Here is a 20,887-nt window from a genome sequence, read left to right on the forward strand (position 1 = left end):
CAGGCAGGTCAGCTCTGGGGGATCGCAGGGCTGCCTCAGCTTTTCCAGACTGCACGGGGGCCCCTGGCTTCACCCTCATGGGAGGGGCAGGGCTGTGGTTTCCTGGTTGGCCCACTGGGTTTCCCAAGAGGGCAAGGGCACTTGGGGGCTGTCCCGTTCTCAGAGCTGACGGCCACGGCCACCCCCTGCTGATGGCTGCCTCACCCCCGCAGAAGTGGACGTGATGTGTGACTTGTGGCCGTTGGGGGTTTGTCCCAGCCTCTTGTGTTTGGGGTCCCAAGGCTTCCTTGTCCCTGGGATGCTGTAGTGTTGTCCTTGGTTTGACCACCATGGGGACTGGAAGGTCCCGAAACTGTGCCACCCTGCGTTTCCTTCATTCCTGCCCTCTGTGAACATGTCTGTGGACATAGACTCCACGTGGCGTGGCCTTTACACTGTGGATGCTGCTGCGGCACTGCTGCCTCGTGGGTGAGAAGAGCCTGCTGTCGGTGTCACCGTCACCTTTGCCCACCACCTTCCCCCCCCGGCTCTCTCACTGCCTCTGTCATGTGTGGTTTTGCAAGAGTGTGTCTACGTGTGGGTTTATTTGTATCCCATGTTTGGATCTGGGGAGCCACTAAATAGTATCTCTCTTTTCCTCTTGCACTGGAAATCCAGAAACAGGCGGGAATTAGTAGATGGAAACCAGCCACATTTTCAGTCACTGATGGATGCAGAGTCAGAGGGCACTTGGGAGACCTGTGGCCACTGTGGGCTGCTTAGTGCTTTTCCTGAAACCCACAGGCCCTCCCTTCACGGGTAGAGTGTGCTTCCTGGTGGAGGAGAAACCAGCAGACAGGCCAGTGGAGGGGCTGCCAGCCAGTGCTGCCTCTCCCTGCCCTCACACAGGGATGTGGCTCCGTGGGGGCCTGTGGAGGGCAGACCACACAGCTTCAGCCTGGGGAGGGCCCAGGGTAGAAACAGCACAGGGTGGGGCCGTGGCATTCATGCTTGCCCTGTCTTTGAGTCTCATTAAAACTGATCTTTTCTAGCTATATTCTTTTTCTGGTAACCAAGATCTAGTTTAATTGTAGAATTGTTTTCATTTTCAAAATGCATGAATGAGTTTTACTAAATAATGGTACTTTTTATTTCTTTCTCTTTCAGGACTTCAAACAAGTGTGAAGAGGCTGTGTGGTGAGATTGTGGAACTGAAGCAGCACCTGGAGCACTACGACAAGATCCAGGAGCTCACGCAGATGCTGCAGGAGAGCCACAGGTGCCTGCCCATGAGGCTTGGGTGGGCCCCGGAGGGGAGAAGGCCCAGGCACAGGGAGGGTGGGGCCGGACTGGGTCACACCCAGAAGGCACAGAGGAGCAGCTCCTGAGTCTTGGCCGATGATATCCAGGACCCACTGCTGATTTGAAACTTCCATAAACTTTCCTCTCTGAAAACTGAGGCCCTTCCTGCTGTTGGATGTGTGAGGCATGGATCATGAAGTGTGACCCATGAGTTGTGACTGTGAGATGTGGATGTGAGTTCTGACCATGAGGTGTGACTGTGAGGCATGGACTGTGAGATGGGACTGTGAGGTATGTGACCGTGGGGTGTGGGCTGTGAGGTATCGACCCTGAGTGTGAGGTGTGAGTGTGAGGTATGACTGTGAGGGGCGTGGACTGTAAGATGTGACTGTGAGGTGTGACTGTGAGGTGTGACCGTGAGGTGTGGACTGTGAGGTGTGGACCGTGAGGTGTGGACTGTGAGGTGTGACCGTGAGGTGTGGACTGTGAGGTGTGGACTGTGAGGTGTGGACTGTGAGGTGTGGACCGTGAGGTGTGACTGTGAGGTGTGGACCGTGAGGTGTGACTGTGAGGTGTGACTGTGAGGTGTGGACCGTGAGGTGTGGACTGTGGGGTGTGACCGTGAGGTGTGGACCGTGAGGTGTGGACCGTGAGGTGTGACTGTGAGGTGTGGACCGTGAGGTGTGGACTGTGAGGTGTGACTGTGAGGAGTGGACCGTGAGGTGTGGACTGTGAGGTGTGACTGTGAGGTGTGGACTGTGAGGTGTGGACTGTGAGGTGTGACTGAAGTGTAGACCGTAAGGTGTGACTGTGAGGTGTGACTGTGAGGTGTGACTGTGAAGTGTAGACCGTGAGGTATGACTGTGAGGTGTGACTGAGGCATGGCTGTGAGGTGTGACTGAATTGTGAATGTGAGGTGTGGAGTGTGAGGTGTGGACTGTGAGGCATGACTGTGAGTTGTGACTGAGGCATGACTGAATTGTGAATGTGAAGTGTGGACTGTGAGTTGTGGACTGTGCGGTATATGACCTGCATGCAGTGTGACCAGGGGAGACAGGCATATGAGAGATGGTCGGGCATGGCGGGGCAACCTGGTTCCCCTGGGCAGCTGTGCTTCCCCCTTCACTGCAGTTCGTGTTCAGTTGGAAACATGGAGATTTCACCTTTACTCCCTGGCTATAGGGAGATGGTGAGAAGGGGGCTGGGTGTGAGGGGATCTTCAAGGCAGAATCTTAGTTCATCTTTAAAGAATTGTGTGCTGGGAAGTGGTTGGAAGCTGGGTGCAGAAAGGAAGAGGCGAGCTGCTGGAGGAGGCAAGGACAGGTTGCTCTGGGTGGTTTTGTGGGTGCTGTTGTGTGAACCCCTGTTCCTGTGGCCTCAGCAGGGAAGGCTGCTCTGGTCAGTTCCTCCCCCTCCCCCTCCCATTCCCTCTTCCTTTCCCCCCATCTCCCAATCCTCCTCCCTCCCCCAGTCCTCAGGCTGAGGCTGCCACACTCACCTGGGTTCGAATACAGTCTGGACATAGGTGTAGCCAGGCTCTGCCCCTTCCGGGATAAAGGCCACAGACCCCCGTGGGCCCATCACAGTTAAGTTATAGAGGGGAAGGGTCCTGAAAAGACTGGGCCAAGAGGAGATGCAGCGGCGCGGAAGGCAGGGGACTGTGGCGGCCATGGGTGCAGTGCACACAGTTGTGGGCAGGGCCGCGTCACTCCCTGGAACCTGGCGGGCCTGTCTGTGGCAGGTCAGGGTGGAGTTGGGGGTCATGCTCCTTGAGCACTGTCCTGGACGTGGACAAGGTAGGGTCACGGCTCCCAAACACAGTGGGATCAGGCTTCTGCCCCCAGGATTCATGCTGGCTTCATCCAGTCCTGGCCTGCGGCTCTTTTGGTGTGCAGGCAAACAGGGCCTGACCCTGCACAGTGGTCCCGTCAGTGGGGTGCCCATCTCTGCGGCTAATGTGGCCGAGGTCAGTGGGCCTTGCCTTGTCTAATACTTGTAATGCCCTGAGTGTTCTCAAGTCATCGCTGACTGGGTGAGCAGGGCAATTTGGAAATGACAAAGTTGGTAAAATGCAATAGCACTTTATTTCTAAAATAAAAATGGTCAAAAGTATTAAAAACTAGGACTCTTCTATTACACTATTACGATGTCAAAATTACTATATTTGACTGGGAATTAGAAATATTTCAGTCCCTGTATCCTTTCTCGAATTAGAACATTGTTTTGCTAGCCATGAAGTTTATCATCCTCTTCTCATAAAACTGGGTGTAGCTGGAATAGCAGAGGCGCCATTCAGTCACTCATTAGCCCGTTCAGCTCATTCATTCATTCCATAGGTGTGAGCAGCACCTCCAAGGCTGCTCCCAGGGGTCAGGGCAGTGGTTGGGAAGGGAGGAGGCAGGTGGGCGGTAGCCAGTGGGACACAGAAGGTGATGGGGCCACAGAGACAGGTCTGTGTGCAGGGCCAGGGCAGCTTCGTGCCCGTGCAGGGAGGTGGGCAGGCCCAGCAGGTGAGGGCGACACCACTGGAGAGGACGGAAGTGCCAAGAAGCCGCTTCGCTGTCGTTCTGCAGCTCCCTGGTCAGCACCAATGAACACCTGCTGCAGGAGCTGAGCCAGGTGCGGGCGCAGCACAGAGCCGAGGTGGAGCAGATGCACTGGAGCTACCAGGAGCTCAAAAAGACCATGGCCCTGTTTCCACACAGCAGCACCAGCCAAGGAGGCTGCCAGGCCTGCTGACTCCTGCCGAGAAGCTGGGCCGCCCCTTAAGCTCCCTGCTAAAGCGACATCGTCTGCACCTTTGTCCTTCTTTACTGAGTGTACTGGCTGGCAAGAGTTCTCTCTTCTGTTTGTAATTATTTAGGAGTTTTGGAATGTATTCAGGGCCTGTAGCATGGTTTTCTAAAGCACTTCCTAAAAAGATATGATTACTCCAAGCCCTTTGCATGTTTTCAGACAAAACACATTGACATATTTTGAGACAAACTGACCATTAATCTTTTATCCAGTATCCTGAGATGAAGTAAATGCAGTGTTTTACTGCCTGATGTGAGAGAGAGCTATGTATGATCATTAAAATAATTTTCTGTGTAACAAGCAATCTTTAATAAACCAATACATTGTTCTGAAAAGTTACTTTTTAAGTGGCTGTATACAAATTGTAACTGAGTTTGTCATTGAGTTATTTTATAGAACAAGCTGTGCACCATGATAGGTGAGCGGGAATAATTAAGTTCAAAGACTTAACACAAGTAACACTTATAGATGTGGGAGAAAAAAACCTTGAAAATACTGTCTTATGATATTAACATATCACAGCAAAAACATCTACCCAAGCCCTGGCGCTCTCTTTTGTTTGCAGTGTAGTTCTGAAAATTACATCATAATAGGACACTAGATTTTTAGTTTGGAAACTTCGTATCTTATGTCATACTTGCTGCGATTGGTAAAACAAGGTCATTTTTTTAAAATGACGTTTAACTGATACTGGGAAGAATGAGCAGGCCTAAGAAGAAAATGCTGTGTGCTAGCTGTGTGCGCACTTGCTGTGTGTGTGCACTTGGTTTGTGTGTGTGTGCTAGTTCTGTGTTCGTGCGGTTACTGTCAGCCGTGTGTGTGCTTGTATGGGTGTGTGTGCATGCATTCGCTTTATCTGTGTGCTAGCTGTGTGTGTGCACACGTGTGTGTGTGCTGTGTGTGCGCTAGCTGTGTGTGCTGTGTGCACGCTTGCTGTGTGCACACACGTGTGTGCTGTGTGTGTGCACACGTGTGTGTGTGCTGTGTGCACACTTGCTGTGTGTGTGCTAGCTGTGTGTGCACACTTGCTGTGTGTGTGCACACTTGCTGTGTGTGTGCTAGCTGTGTGTGTGCACACTTGCTGTGTGTGTGCTGTGTGTGCACACTTGCTGTGTGTGTGTGTGCTGTGTGTGTGCACACTTGCTGTGTGTGTGCTAGCTGTGTGCACACTTGCTGTGTGTGTACACTTGCTATATGTGTGTGTGCTGTGTGTGCACACGCTGTGTGTGCTAGCTGTGTGTGCACACTTGCTGTGTGTGCTAGCTGTGCTGTGTGCACGCTTGCTGTGTGTGTGCTAGCTGTGTGTGCACACTTGCTGTGTGTGTGCACACTTGCTGTGTGTGTGCTAGCTGTGTGTGTGCACACTTGCTGTGTGTGTGCTGTGTGTGCACACTTGCTGTGTGTGTGTGTGCTGTGTGTGTGCACACTTGCTGTGTGTGTGCTAGCTGTGTGCACACTTGCTGTGTGTGTACACTTGCTATATGTGTGTGTGCTGTGTGTGCACACGCTGTGTGTGCTAGCTGTGTGTGCACACTTGCTGTGTGTGCTAGCTGTGCTGTGTGCACGCTTGCTGTGTGTGTGCTAGCTGTGTGTGCACACTTGCTGTGTGTGTGCACACTTGCTGTGTGTGTGCTAGCTGTGTGTGTGCACACTTGCTGTGTGTGTGCTGTGTGTGCACACTTGCTGTGTGTGTGTGTGCTGTGTGTGTGCACACTTGCTGTGTGTGTGCTAGCTGTGTGCACACTTGCTGTGTGTGTACACTTGCTATATGTGTGTGTGCTGTGTGTGCACACGCTGTGTGTGCTAGCTGTGTGTGCACACTTGCTGTGTGTGCTAGCTGTGCTGTGTGCACGCTTGCTGTGTGTGTGCTGTGTGCACACTTGTATGTGTGTGTGCTAGCTGTGTGCACACTTGCTGTGTGTGCTAGCTGTGTGTGTGCACACTTGCTGTGTGTGTGCTGTGTGTGCACACTTGCTGTGTGTGTGCTGTGTGTGCACACTTGCTGTATGTGTGTGTGCTGTGTGTGTGCACACTTGCTGTGTGTGTGCACCTGGTTTGTGTGTGTGTGCTAGCTGTGTTCATGCGGTTACTGTGTCAGCCGTGTGTGCACTTGTACGGGTGTGTGTGCATGCATTCGCCTTATCTGTGTGCTAGCTGTGTGTGCTGTGTGTGCACGCTTGTGTGTGTGTGCTAGCTGTGCTGTGTGTGTGCACACTGTACTAGCTGTGTGTGCTGTGTGTGCACACGTGTGTGCTGTGTGCACTTGCTATGTGTGTGCTAGCTGTGTGTGCTGTGTGCACACGTGTGTGCTAGCTGTGTGTGCACACGTGTGTGCTGTGTGCACTTGCTATGTGTGTGCTAGCTGTGTGTGCTGTGTGCACACGTGTGTGTGCTAGCTGTGTGTGTGCACTTTGTGTGCTAGCTGTGTGTGTACACACTGTGCTAGCTGTGTGTGCACTTGCTGTGTGTGTACTAGCTGTGTGTGTGCACTTTGTGTGCTAGCTGTGTGTGTTGTGTGTGTACACACTTTGTGTGCTAGCTGTGCTGTGTGCACACACGTGTGTGCTAGCTGTGTGTGCTGTGTGTGTGCACACTTTGTGTGCTAGCTGTGTGCTGTGTGTGTGCACACGTGTGTGCTAGCTGTGTGTGCTGTGTGTGCACACTTGCTGTATGTGTGCTAGCTGTGTGTGTGCACACTTGCTGTATGTGTGCTAGCTGTGTGTGCACACTTGCTGTGTGTGCTAGCTGTGTGTATCTGCTATCTGTGTGTGCATGCGCTCGCAGTGTGTGCTGTGTGTGCTTGTGTGTATGCTAGCTGTGTGTGTGTGTGTGTGTGTGTGTGTGTGTGGATTGTACCTGTAGGGAAGTCAGAGGTGGGACTCTGCTGTCTCTTCCCCAGAGAGGACTTCCTGGTTTTCAGGCTGCCCTCTTGTGTCATCTCTGTCCAGTTGTGGTCATAACTCAGCAGGAAAATGTGTCATACCAAATTTACTTTCTGTAGGGTTGGGATGGGGTTGTCATCACATAATTTATGTATGTAAGAGTATTAGAAGATGTTACTATTAGTCTACCTTAAGCTTATAGATGCTTACCTCGTTTGGGTTTCATTGAGCTTCTTGGACCTGTGAGTTCATATTTTTCATCAAATTTGGCAAAGTTTCAGCCACTATTCATATTTCTTGTCTGACCCCCTCTCTCTCTCACTCCTCCCTCCCTGCCCCTGTCTGGGGGCAGCTTTCTGTTAGATTGTGATACTGTCTCACGGGTCACTAAACTCGATGCTTTTTCATCCTTGTTCTCTCATCCTTTCCTTGACGGTTTTATTGTCCTGTTGAGAGGCTTACTAATCTTTTCTTCCACTTGCCTAATTTGATGTTAAGCTTGTATAGTGAATTTTTTATATCAGAAATTAGATATATTTTTAGTTCTAAAATTCCATTTGAGGCTGGGCAGGGTGGCTCACACCTGTAATCCGAGCACTTTGGGAGGCTGAGGCAGGAGGATCACTTGAGGCCAGGGGTTCGAGGCCAGTGTGGCCAACCTGGCAAAACTCCATCTCTGCTAAAAATGAAAACTAGCCAGGCGTGGTGGTGTGCACCTGTAGTCCCCAGATTCTTGGGGGGCTGAGGCAGGAGAATCGTTTGAACCCGGGAGGCGGAGGTTGCAGTGAGCCGAGATTGCACCACTGCACTCCAGCCTAGATGACAGAGCAAGACTCCATCTCAAAAAAAAAAAAATCCATTTGATTCTTTTTATTAGTTTTATATCCCATTATTTTCATGTTTCCATTAACTCCTTAACCTCGTTTTTAACAGGCTTACTAGACATTCCCAGCTGTTCCAAAGTGGTTGTACCAGCAGGCCCGACTGCTAGTTGTGTATGACCACGTCTGCCGGTCCATGTTCTCAGCACCCATTGCCTGAAGTATTAGCACCTTCACTCTGGAGGGTGTGGGGTAGACCTCCTGGTTTCATTGGCTTCTCTCTGTTCAGCACCTTTTCACAGGATTTCCTGTTTGTAAAGTACCTATTCAAGTATTTTCCCTACTTTTCTATTGGATGGTCTGTCTCATTTATTTGCAGGTGTTATTTATGATTCTGGATAGTAGTGCTTTGTGAGTTACATTTGCAAACAGCTTTTCTTGTCTTTTTACTTTAATGGTGTCTTTTAAGATAAATTTTAAACTTTAATGTGGCCCAGTATATCAATATTTTGTTTCATGATTAAAGCATTTTGGATACTAATTTTTAATAATCTTTACTCTGCCTTAATCATAAAGATACTCTGTTATCTTCCAAAAGATTTTACAGTTTTGTATATTTTGGATTTTAGATATAGATTCTACCCAGAATTAATTTTTGTGCCTGTTTTGAAGGTTAAGGATCCAGTTTCATTGTGTTGCAGACATAAGCCCAGTTTCCCCAGCCGTGGCCGCTGAAGATTCCTTTGTCAGGATGATTTCTGTGTCTTTCTGCATCTCCTTGTCTGTCTCTGCCGACACCACACACTCTCGGGTGCATACTTCCATCTTACGTTAGGGTGTCTTGGCTGTTTTTGACCCTTTACATTTCATACATTTTAGAACTAGCTGGTTGAGTTGGGATTTTGTTTGGGATTGTATTGAGCCTGTAGATCAACTTGGAATCATTGACATACTTGCAATACTGGGTTTTACAAACCCTGAATACAGTATCTGTCTCTCCAAATGATAGCTCTCCTTCAGCGGGTGTTAATACAGCCTGATACTTTTCACAGTGGTCTCGTATGTCTTTTGTTACATTTAATCCTAGGTCCTTGTTATTTTGTGATGCTGTTTTTAAAAATGTGCTTGGATTTCATTTCCTTTATGTGTTGCCATTTCATGGAAATTCAATTTTTGTGCATTAATTTGTATCTAGCAATCTAGTAATTTTAATCATTTGCCTGTAGCTGTTTTCTCATTTTTAGGCACACAGTCATGTTTTCTATGAGTAATGGGGTTTCTTTCCCATTCCTGTTACTCTGGATTTTTACTTTCTGTTTTTTTTGTTTTGTTTTTTGCTTCTCTACACTGGTCGGAACCCCTAGTGCAATGCTGATTAGAGGTGGTCACAGAGTGGGCGGCGGCGTCTTCTTCCTGATATTCAAAGGGGTGATACTCACCATTTATCCACTTGTAATAGATTTTTTTTGTTTTAAAGCTGCTTCTATCAATAATTCACATCAAGAATGGATGAATTTTATCACTTTTTCTGCAACGATTGAGATGACCGCATGATTTTTATCATTTAATGTATTGATGTGGTTAATGACCATAATTTGCTGCTGTTAAAAATAAACCTTGAATTTCTGAGATAAATCCAACTTAATAATTATGGATTTTCTTTTACATACATATTGTTGTATTTGGTTTGTTAATATTTTGTTTAGCATTTTGTGGCCCAGCTATACCACCTACCACCTGTGTTCGGGCCCTGATTTCCTCGTCTATAGAATGGGGAAATAGTGCCTTCCTCACAGGGTTGTTGTGAAGGTAAAATGAGTTAGTATGAACAGAACTCTCAGGCAGCGTCTGGTGCATCCTGAGCACTGGGTAGCTGCGTGCTCTAATACAGCGGTTAGTATCTCTCTTCACGGGTGACAGCCACTTACGATTTTCCTTTGTAATGCTGTTCTTGTCAGGATTCGTGTCTTTACACCACCGTAAAATGAGCTACATTGTGCATTCTTTCTACGTTCTCTAGGAGAATTTATTTAATATTATAATTATTTCTTCCATGGATGTTTAATGGAATTTGCTGGTGAAGTCACTTGTGCCTGGAACTTTCTTTGTCAGGAGGTTTGACTAGTGATCCCGTATAACTCAGTGTTCCAGGATGTGGCAGAGCTGTTCACACAGACCATCCTTATGTCCCCCTTGCCTTTATGCTGCATATCCGTGAGTTGGGTTGGGCCGTGTGACTGCTGAGCAGCAGCCTGTGCGTGGGACTGAGGTGAGTCATTTCAAGGCCAGAGCGGTGGGAGCTGGCGCGTCGCATTGATAGCTTCCCTGCCAGTGACCTGGGCAGCCGCATCACAGGATTAGGAAGCCAGTTTGTCTTCTGTTGCAAGAGATCTCTTGTTATTCCCGAAGTTGGACGTCGTGTGAGTAATAAATTTTGTGTGTCCGGCCACTGAGGTGTCGGGTTTTCTACCGTCGCTGGCAGTGACTTCCCCTAAGTCGCAAGGCTGAGCAGGCTTTCCATTTCTTTTGGAGTTAGTTTTTATATGTTATGTGTCTCTAAGAATTGGTCCATATTGTCTTAATTTTCCATTTTGGGGGATATAACACACATAATTTGAATGGCTTCAGCATTTGAAGTTGTGTGTGTCCCTGTGGCAGAGACGTAGGGACAGTTGTGTCCCTTCAAGCAAGACCTTGCTATCCAGGGGCAAGGAGCGTAGGGACAGAGACCATCTCTAGCCGCCATGCTGTCAGGCTGTGCCTGGGCTCTGGAGCTGAGGACACACTCATCCAGGCAGCCGCAGCCGGTGTCCAAGCAGGCAGGGCCTGGACCTAATGCGAACCACAGGGAGCTCCCTAGCAGGCCATCTCCAGAGCCTCCCTGAGGCCTCCTGGCCACGCTGCCTCCTCCCCTTGTGCTGTTCAGGGGCATTCCTCATCAGTGAGCCTCTTGTGATACAAAGGCCACCTCAGCATCTGCCTCCCAGGGACCCAGCCCATTCTTGGCCATTCTTCATATTCGTTGTTTGAACTTTCTCTTCAGTCCTTTCAAAAAAACACCCTTTGCCTCCATTTTCTTTTCAATTTCTGATCGATCTATCGTTAGCCATGCTGAAATAACAAATAAATATGGGTTAAAATATTATTTTATCGATTTCCCTGTTCTGTTTCTTTCTCGTTTTATCAGTGAATCTGATTGATCCGCCATCTAATTAGTTTTAATCTGCCGTCTTATTTTGTGCTGTTTGTTCTATTCCATGATTTTTTCCCTCTCTACTTTTGCCACTTTTAGATGATCTGTCATCCCACATGTCCCTCTGCTCATTTGGAGACTGTGTACTCGCTTCTGTTCTGTTCTTACGGCATGTGTGCGTTTAGTCCGTGTTCTGACCCACCCCTGGGGTTCCTTGAGCGCAAGACGCGCGTCCCTCCCCATGCTCCTGTTCTGCTCACCTGTGGGGGTTCCCAGGTATTTTTACGGAACATTTTAACCTCGCAAAGTATTGATATAGTCACTGTTAATTTGGAGTTATTGACCTATTTATTCTGTCTGCTCCACTTTCTTCACAAACCAGACATGCCATTTGAGATCACCTTTGCTTTCTGCATTTAGAATTTCTCTTAACATCTGCTGCTGGCAAATTCTCTTTTCATTGTCTAAAAATGCCTTTATTGTATCCTCATTTTGGAAAACTGTTTCACTGGGCTAGTATCTCAGGTTGGCAGCCTGTGATGACGGCGCCCTGTTTTGGGGGCTACGGCGGTGTTCACAGTGTTCACGTCTCATGTCCATTCCCTTTGAATTAGACCCCACCCAAGGCTGCACCAGTGCTAGACCAGGACTCACAGCTGACAGATGGCTGGTCCGCCTGCTCCTCCTTCACAGTCCTCCTGTCTAGATGAGGAAGCGAGAGGCTCCGTTAGGCAAAGGGGACACAAGGCTCTCAGCCCTGTGAGCTTCAGCCCAGTGGAGGCACTCAGCACACTCCCTACCTGGGGCCCCTCCAGTACCCATCCCCTGTTACCATCTGTTACAGATATGTGTGCTCTGAGGAACAGAGAAATCCACGTTTTAAAACACCTTTATTTGTCACTTTACCAACTGGACACACAATGTTAATGACAGCAGACACACAGGGGCATGTGCACACAGACATGAGCTGTTTCACTACAGGTTTGCAAGCCAGGCTCAACAGCAAGTCCAACAGGCGACACCACGCCTCTCACCTGCAGAAGGGACAGCACAGCCACCCCACCCCACAGACGTTCCCAGTGAGTGCGGTTTAGACGTTGGCAGAAGTGCCTTTCAGAGTCAGAACAGCCATGACATGGACATCACCTGTCACACTGATAAAGTGATACGCTCAGTACTCCCTTATGTTAATCACACAGTGTAAAAATATATTGCACATATATATATATAAATTTGTTTCCCTTTCTTGAAAAAAACTTAGTACAAACTAGTAGTTACACGATCCCTTTCAAGTTTCTCTTAAGTTGTGCAGATTTCCTTTGTGGTTTGGCTTAGTTTAGTTTTTTAAGAGGTCAAAAGAAGTCAAGCATCTCGCTGTGCCCATTATTCCCCATCACAGGCCAGGGGACAAATGCCACACCCTGGACCACCAGAGCTCACAAAGTGTTCAGTAGTAAGAGGAGGAAAGATGCAGGTTCAGTGTTTGAAGGATGTTCTGGCCTATTGATAACATCACCGTCCAGGCTCATCGTCCCCCTGTGCCATCCCCTCATGGTGTGTGGTGTGGGGTGGGAGGGTGGCCAGTGCACACGTGATTGCCCACAGAAGGAGATTGAGCTGGGCCAGTAGAGGGACAGATAAGTGTCCAGGGCCAAGGCGTCTCCATCTCAACTCCTCCCCACTCCAGTTGTACAGCAGAAGGAGCCACAGGCATGTGTGAACACACAGGACAGGCCCTGTGCCAACAAAACACCATTCACAAAAGCAGGCAGCCACAGCAGCCCAGGGCGGGGGCCGGGGTAGGAGGTGACGCCCACACAGGGCTGCTGTGGTTGGCCCTGAGCTGGCACCCCTGGGGTCTGGGATGGAGCGGCACCGACAGGCAAGTGGGGCGGCCACAGGACATGATGCCAGCCCAACTCCACCATCTGTGCCCAAACTTGGGACAGGATATTAGAAGGTGTAAAAATAGTCCAGTATAAACATATATCTTCTGCTACAATATTTTAAACATATAATTTGAACTTTAATTTTGGTAAAGCTAACTGTTATGAACACTACCTGGTTGCTTATCCTATAGCAGTAAATAAAAATGAGTAAGTACTCTGGTGTGAACAGTCTTCTCAATGCGCTCCCTCTGCCTTTCTCCTTTCCTGATGCTGACACACGATCAGCGCTGTCCTCCCAACAGAACCTGTCCCTCTCTCCTGGCGTCACCCCCGACAGAACTGGTCCCTCTCTCCTGGTGTCACCCCTGACAGAACCTGTCCTTATCTCCTCTTGTCACCCCCGACAGAACCTGTCCCTCCTCCTGGTGTCACCCCTGACAGAACCTGTCCTTATCTCCTCTTGTCACCCCCGACAGAACCTGTCCCTCCTCCTGGTGTCACCCCCGACAGAACCTGTCCCTCTCTTCTGGTGTCACCCCCGACAGAACCTGTCCCTCTCTTATCTCTTGTCACCCCCTTATCTCCTGTCACCCCCAACAGAACCTGTCCCTCCTCCTGATGTCACCCCTGACAGAACCTGTCCCTCTCTCCTGGTATCGCTCACCGACAGAACCTGTCCCTGTGTCCTGGTGTCACCCCCATCAGAACCTGTCCCTTTCTCATGTCACCCATCGACAGAAATCTGTCCCTATCTCCTCGTGTCACCCCCGACAGAACCTGTCCCTCCTCCTGGTGTCACCCCCAACAGAACCTGTCCCTCCTCCTGGTGTCACCCCCAACAGAACCTGTCCCTGTGTCCTGGTGTCACCCGACAGAACCTGTCCCAGTGTCCTGGTGTCACCCCCAACAGAACCTGTACCTCTCTCCTGGTGTCACCCCCGACAGAACCTGTCCCTATCTCTTCGTGTCACCCCCAACAGAACCTGTCCCTATCTCCTCGTGTCACCCCCAACAGAACCTGTCCCTTTCTCCTAGTCACCCCCAACAGAACCTGTCCCTTTCTCCTAGTCACCCCCGACAGAACCTGTCCCTCTCTCCTGGTGTCACCCCCGACAGAACCTGTCCCTCTCTCCTGGTGTCACCCCCGACAGAACCTGTCCCTCTCCTGGTTTGCAGGCTGTGCAGTTTCTGTTATTCACAAATACACATTTATTTTCTGTTGAACCATGGTTAGTAGAAGCTAATTGGCAGTGCATAAAAACATGCAGAAGAGAACACACACCTGCCTGAATTCACAATATTCAGAAACTGACTGAGGAAGATGCACGGGTCTGTTACGTGCAGTGGGGCTGCTGTCCAAACAATGTTCTGTGTTTGGAGGCGGCGCACAGATGCAATCACAGATTCCACAGACAAACTGTAACTGACAATGGTGACCACTATGCCCTCGTGACTTAATTTTTGCTACCCCTCCTGGCTAGGTGACAGAAACGGGAGCAGAGCGGGTGTTTTCAAAGATTCGCTTTGGAGCCGAGTGGAGAAGGGTGCTCTCCTGGCTCCCGCATGTCTGAGGAAAGCCTGGGGGCCGTTGAGGGAGGGCGGGACACTGGGGAGGCCGTGCCTCTGACTCGTGGGCACCAACCCTGGAAGTGCGGAGGGAGAGCGGGGGTGTGGGGCCTCTCCCTCCAGGAGCCCACGGTGCTCCAGGCTAGGACGGGCTGGGTGCCACAGCAGCCTCGATCTCATTCACAAAACCCACAGGGGCGTCCTAGGGTTCGGAATGCAGGCCACGACTTCCCTCAGAGTGAAGGGTCCGCTTCTGCGAAGGAGCTCACCTCCAGGGGCCACGATGGGAGCCACGAGCCCCGCCGCTCCGGTCACTCCAGCCAGGTCTGGGAAGGGCTGTGGTGAGTCGGTGCTGGCCGCGTGGACGAAGTGCCCCGTCGGTGACAGGGCCTGTTCCCTGCGGGGTCGGGTGGTGCCCGGGCTGGGTGGAGACGTTTCTCGTGCTCAGGGCCGGTTTCTGGTGTGCTCCCGATGCGCTTGGTTCTTGAGGCCATTCTTGTCTGAGGCCAACCAGTGACCAGGAGTCGGGGTCCTGGTGCCTCTCTCCTCAGTGTCCCTCGTCCCCACAGGCCGCAGCAAGGCCTGGCGAGCCTCTGTGCCTGCCGCGCGTGTGGGGACCTGCGGACCCCAACCCGCCTGTCCCTCCGTCCTGACCCGGCGCCAGGCTCAGCTCCAGGGCGAGGTCCTCTGGAGTCATGTTCGTTCTGTGTGACTTGGCTGTGACGGTGGGGACCGGGCTGCCCATGGACAGAAGAAGGAGAAACGCAGCCTTGGACCAGGAGACGCGGCCCAGGGTGGAGGCGCGCTGAGGCCAGGGAGGCTGAGGAGGGCAGCAGTCCGAGGGCGTAAGGGTGCCAGGGTCCTTCAGGTCTCAGGCTTCAGGACCTGGGGAGCCGCCCTGTTCGGTGACCGCTCGTCCTCGGCCTCTTCAACACAAGGGCTTTGGAATTGTGATGGGCTGTGATCGGCTGATCCCGGCGACTCGCTCGTCTGTGATTGGCCGATTCCGGCGACTCGCTCATCTGTGATCGGGTGATCCCGGTGACTGCTCGTCTGTGATTGGGCGATCCCGGTGACTGCTCGTCTGTGATCAGGTGATTCCGGCGACTCGCTCGTCTGTGATCGGCCGATCCCGGTGACTGCTCGTCTGTGATCGGCCGATTCCGGTGACTGCTCGTCTGTGATCGGCCGATTCCGGTGACTCGCTCCTCTGTGATCGGCATTGGCCGATCCCGGCGACTCGCTCGTCTGTGATCAGGTGATTCTGGTGACTCACTCGTCTGTGATCGGCTGATCCCGGTGACCTGCTCGTCTGCGATTGGTGATTCTGGTGACCGCTCGTCCTCGACCTCTTCAACACAAGGGCTTTGGAGTTGTGATGGGCTGTGATCAGGCAATTCCGGTGACCGCTCGTCTGTAATCGGATGATTCCACACTGCACATTCAGAGTTGTTTTCAAATGTTTCCGTACGTTAGTTCTGCCTTTCACACGTGGTCCAGCCAGGTTCAGTGGGGGCACAGGGCTGGGCTTGTGCACCCCCCGCCTTCCCCAGGCCGGTGAGGTGACATCCTAAAGGAGCCACGAAGCCTGAGGTTCATTTTTCCTTGGTCTTTATTGCCAGACACCATGAACTTCCCAGCCCTGCCATGAGAAGCTGCCTGCCAGGTCCTCCCCATCCTCAGGTTGGGGTCTACCTGGGGATGAGCCTGCGGCAGTCTGTTGAGGGGCCTCAGAGACCCCCAACTTTCAGCGGACCATGCTGTCTGGGAGCTCCAGCCCTGCGGCTCCTGCTCTGCTCAGGTAGGGGGAGTCCTTCCACAGGGCTGTGGCCGCAGCAGGTACACTCTTGGGAGTCAGGGGAGGCGGGTGGCGCTCATGCGTGCCAGTGAGGGAGGGCCTCACCATCCTGTGCTGTGAGCCTGGCCCTGGGCGGCCCCCTGCCCTGGCCAGAGCCTCACCGTAGCCACGGGCTAACAGGCTCTGGAAGCGTTTCCCCAAGACTGCCGCAGGCTCATCCTCAGGTAGACTCCAGAACCACAACCCAGCAGGTCACACGCGCGGCTGTGGCTGTTTGCGTGCCAAGGGACAGTGGCAGTGCGCCATTGTGACAGTGGGTAGCCACACCCTTCAGCCTCCCCAGGAGGGAGCAGGAGTGCCAGCTTCTCCCCAGGTGCAGATAGGCAAGAGCAGGCCGCCTGGGTGTGTCCTGGCAGTGTGGAGGGTCCTGGATGGGCTCTGCTTGGCCGTCTGCTGGCAGAGAAAGCCCCACAGACACTGCAGGCTTGGGGGTCCTCCCTGGTGTCCTGCTCTCCAGGGGGAGGGGCCGGGAGAGGTGAGGCCAAGTCATTTCGGGAGAGTTGAAGAAGGCGCTTGGGCTGTGGCAATGGGAGGTCTGCGAGCAAGCAGGGTGCAGCTAGTGAGGATGGGCAAGCAGGAGGGCCGGGCAGAGGCCCTGTCACGCAGTGAGGCGAGGAGTGTCTCAGCACTTCGTGTCTCTTGCCTGGCAACACCACGGGGACCAGACATTCCAAATCTTCCTAGACCTGCTCTGAGAACACAGGCAGCCACCGTGTCTACTCAGGAAAGCAAAGGGAGCTGACACCACCCTCACAGTCCGGGCCACTGTGGTCAGCTGGGAAGCCGCCCACTGCCCCCCCACAGCTTTCCTTTTTCCGACGTTGCCCTTGGCACAGAGCTGGCCTGTAGGCATGTGTGCACACTTGTGTCCATGTGACCGGCTTCCCCACACATGTGCCAGGTGCCCAGCACCCCCGCCAGGTGGCCTCACTCTGCCCTCTGCCCAGGAAAGCGGGAAGGCCCTGTGGTGTCCACTGCATGCAGTACAGGTCTCGGGCCCCACAGACACCTCCCATGTCTGGTGTGGGGCCAACTCCGTGTTAGTTGCCTGCTGGTTGGGATTAGCTCCTGCCACCCTCAGGGCTCCTGGAAGGTGTCTGCCAGTCAGGAGGTCAGCACGGCCTCCTGTTGCCATGGCAGCCAGCTCCTTTAAAACACCCCTTTGACCTGCAAACCACGTGCCCGATGTGGTGTGATCCGGGAGACACTTTGGAAACGGTTGAGGACGCAGGTGTATAAGGAGGGTCAGTGAACTGGGGCCCAAACCTGGTTCGAGAGGGGAGTGCTGGGGGCATCTGGCAGGAGGAGGGGCAGGAGGGAGGCCTGGGCCTGGCCTCCCCCCAGCCCCCTCTGGGGCACCCATCTGAGTTCTGCCCGAGTGAGCACAGGAATGTAATGAAGTGCGAGGTGACAGAGTCCCTGCTCCGGGGACACCGGCAGTGCCGCGGGGCATGGAGCGGGGGCTACTTGCCCCCTTGCACCTTCTGGTCATAGGTGCCCGCGTGCTTGTAGCCAGACACATAGCCTGACTCGTCCACCAGGTCCACGCGGCCAGCCTTGCCCTTGCCCTTGCCAGAGGGGTCGAAGCGCTCCTTGTGGGAGCCCGTGAACTTGGTGGTGTCTGTGAGCCTCGACACTGTGGGCGACGAGATGGCTTTCTGCAAGAGGAGCGGGAGGAAGGGGACAGGTAAGTTGCCAGCAGGTGAAGTGGCTGTGCCCTGGGCAGGTCTCCCAGCGGTGGGGCAGTGGGCAAGGGGCAAAAACCCTGGGATTTATGCCCCTTTTAATTTTAATTCTTATTTTTACCTCTTGTGGCCCCGGGGCAGGCTTGGGCCTGCAGGGTGCCACGACCCTAACAATTGCCCCGGTCCACCTGGTGTTTATGCAGCTGGGGACCCCACCACCTGCACCCTCAGAGGGAAGGGGCTGTCAGGAGAGCCAGGCCCCACCCTCCAGGCTATGGCCCCCCAACCCATGCCCCTTTTGACCAAGCCTCCCCAGACCCTGCCCCAGGCCACGCCCTCCCGACCACGCCTCCCAGGACCCACCCCACCCCCCCAGGCCAAGCCCCCAATCCATGCCCCTTCTGACCACACCTCCCCAGACCCCACACCAGGCCATGCCCTCCTGACCACGCCTCCGAGAACCCAACCCAGGCCAAGCCCCCATCCATACCCCTCCTGACCACGCCTCCCCAGGCCCCACCCTCCAGGCCACGCCCCAATCCATGTACCTCCTGACCACACCTCCCCAGGCACCACCCACCTGCCAGCCCCGCCCCCAGCCCCTCTCCAGGCCCCGCCTTCCAGCCCCGCCCTACTCACCGTCACCCCTGAGATAATGGGCGCCTTGCCCTCAATGAGCCTGTGCACCTCGCGAACCGCCTCCTCGCTGCTCTTGTCTTTGAATCGCTTCTTGGCGAGCTCCTCCAGTGCCTCCTGGAACTGCTCAAAGGTGATGGTCCGGCAAGACTTCCCTCTGCAGGGGCACAGGCAACTTAGGGCTGGGCGCAGGCCGGCCCAGGGCTGCCCGCGCCGGCGTGGGTCCGAGCAGAGCTGGGCGGCCATTGCCCAGCAACTCACAGGATTCACCCGCAGGCGGCCGCCCTGGTAGCACCGCAAATCCAAACTGTCTTGGAAGAAAGCTTGGCGGAAGCAGGTCCTCTATAAAGCTGGATGCTCACACGGCCCTGCAGGCCGCTCTGACACTGGGTGCCTGTGGGTCTGCACTCTGCTGGGGCGGTGGGGGAGGCCATTAGGGAGCAGAGCCCACCTCCTCTTCCGGGGGCCACCACAGCCCCGCCCAGCTGCACCAAGAGTTGGAGGTCCTAGGACCTGCTGGGGCCCCCACTCTGCCTGTGTGTGTTGGGGTCCCAGGTGGAGGTGTCCCCCACACAGGAACATGGTTAGGAGGGGCCGCCGCCCCCACCCCCGGACACTTGGTAGCATGGGCACAGGCCCACACTTCAGACCCCCTGGCTCCAAAACCCGCCAGGCGGCCCGCTGTGCCCCTGCGCTGCCCTGGCCTCAGAGGTGCAGAGCCAGATGCGGGAGGTGTGGTGAGCAGCTCCTGGTCACACAACACAGCTGCATCTAAACACACTCTACACCTTACAACATCCTCCACCACAGGCCATTCAGGCAATTTCAGAGGGTTCTAAACTGACGCTTGGTCTCTTACATAATAATTCTAATTAGAAAACATTTTTCTCCTCTGATCAGATCTACCACAACTAACCCAAAGTAGGGTTTTTCATTGTTTAAAACAAGAGATCCTGTGGATGAGGCTCAGTTCTGCAAAAGCCACCTGCATTTCACCAGGGAAGCCTCTGGAACAGCGCGAGAAGGGCTGCACCCAGCAGGTCAAGCATTCCAAGGGCACTCCCAGCTGCAGAATCCACCACAGTGACCAAGATTCAGGAGACAAATGACCCATAAAACCCCAGCAAGCCTTTCCAGAAGTCAATGAACAGAGGGCCTAGAATAGCCAAAACGATTTCAAGAAATGAGAACAATCAGAGGACTGACTACCCAACTCCAAAGCTCATCCAGGCTTCACTGCAAAGTGGCAGTGACGTGGGCATGGGCACCCTGCCAGCCCCGCAGCCCGGGGAGTCCGGCTCAGCCACACGCATGCCATCCGCGGATGTCCACAGGTGCAGAGGCAAGCCAGAGAGAAAGGACTGCCTCTTCCACAAGTGGAGCTGGAGCAACTGGTGATCCCTGTGCAAATTAAAATGCACTTTGGTCTATACTGCACACTATATACAAAACTAACTCAAAATAGAGGACAGTCCTAATTATGAAACTAAAACAAACTTCTAGAAGAACACCAAAAGAAGATCTCTGTGACCTGGGATTAGGTGAAGATTTCTTAGAAATGGCAACAAAACATGGCCTATAGTGGAAAAAATGGATGAACTGGACTTCATGGAAACTGTGCTCTCAGAAGATACCCTTAAGACAATGAGAAGACAAGCCACAGAGTAGGAGACATGCCTGAGAAAGGACTTGTCTCTCAGATACACAAAGGAACCTTAAAACTCAGCAGTGAGAAAAAAAATTCCATGTGAAAAGACGGGCAGAATATTTGAAGCAGCAATATTCAGAGAAAACACGTGCATGCAGGCAAGCACACGGAGAGGCGGCTGCCATGGCGCCCTCAGGGAAGTGTGGGCAAACACACGGAAAGCCGGCCGCGTCTGCGCCCTCAGGGAAGTGCGGACAAGGACACGGAGAGGCGGCTGCCATGGCGCCCTCAGGGAAGTGCTGACAAACACACGGAGAGGCGGCCGTGGCCGCGCCCTCAGGGAAGTGCCCACAAACACACGCAGAGGCAGCCGCCTTGGCGCCATCAGGGACGTGCCGACAGACAAGCACACCCAGAGGCGGCCGCGTGGGCGCCCCCAGGGAAGTGCCGACAAGTACAGGGAGAGGCGGCTGCCATGGCGTCCCCAGGGAAGTGCGGACAGACAAGCACACCCAGAGGCGGCCGCCATGGCGTCCTCAGGGAAATGCCGACAGACACATGGAGAGGCAGCCGCCATGGCGCCCTCAGGGAAGTGCGACAGACAAGCACAGGGAGAGGCGGCTGCCATGGCG

At 53.1% G+C, this 20,887-nt stretch overlaps 2 protein-coding genes across 12 annotated transcripts in view; one reads left to right on the top strand and one right to left on the bottom strand.

Annotated features, from left to right (window-relative positions):
* Positions 1–4,412, top strand: part of CEP72 (centrosomal protein 72) — a 35,523-nt gene extending 31,111 nt beyond the window's left edge. For all 5 annotated transcript variants that reach the window (XR_012413543.1, XR_012413544.1, XR_001491222.4 and 2 more), the window contains 2 exons: positions 1,147–1,258; positions 3,855–4,412. Coding sequence is in view for 1 of the 5 variants with exons in the window: in XM_005556527.5 (XP_005556584.3) it covers positions 1,147–1,258; positions 3,855–4,020 (278 nt within the window). In the remaining 4 variants the exon portion in view is untranslated. The remainder of the gene's footprint in view (positions 1–1,146; positions 1,259–3,854) is intronic.
* A 7,434-nt stretch (positions 4,413–11,846) lies between these two features.
* Positions 11,847–20,887, bottom strand: part of TPPP (tubulin polymerization promoting protein) — a 35,836-nt gene continuing 26,795 nt past the window's right edge. For 4 of the 7 annotated variants that reach the window (XM_073993054.1, XM_065546046.2, XM_073993055.1 and 1 more), the window contains 2 exons: positions 18,611–18,764; positions 14,048–17,944 (listed from right to left, as the gene is read on the bottom strand). In XM_073993054.1, the coding sequence (XP_073849155.1) occupies positions 17,750–17,944; positions 18,611–18,764 (349 nt within the window). In that variant the 3' untranslated portion in view covers positions 14,048–17,749. Of the gene's footprint in view, positions 13,168–13,341; positions 13,411–13,499; positions 13,881–13,946; positions 17,945–18,610; positions 18,765–20,887 lie in introns of those variants that run through there. The other 3 variants (XR_012413553.1, XR_012413552.1, XR_012413551.1) reach the window with 3 other exon arrangements.

The sequence above is a fragment of the Macaca fascicularis genome, chromosome 6 (genome assembly GCF_037993035.2).
Source record: "Macaca fascicularis isolate 582-1 chromosome 6, T2T-MFA8v1.1".
Lineage (NCBI taxonomy): Eukaryota > Metazoa > Chordata > Mammalia > Primates > Cercopithecidae > Macaca > Macaca fascicularis.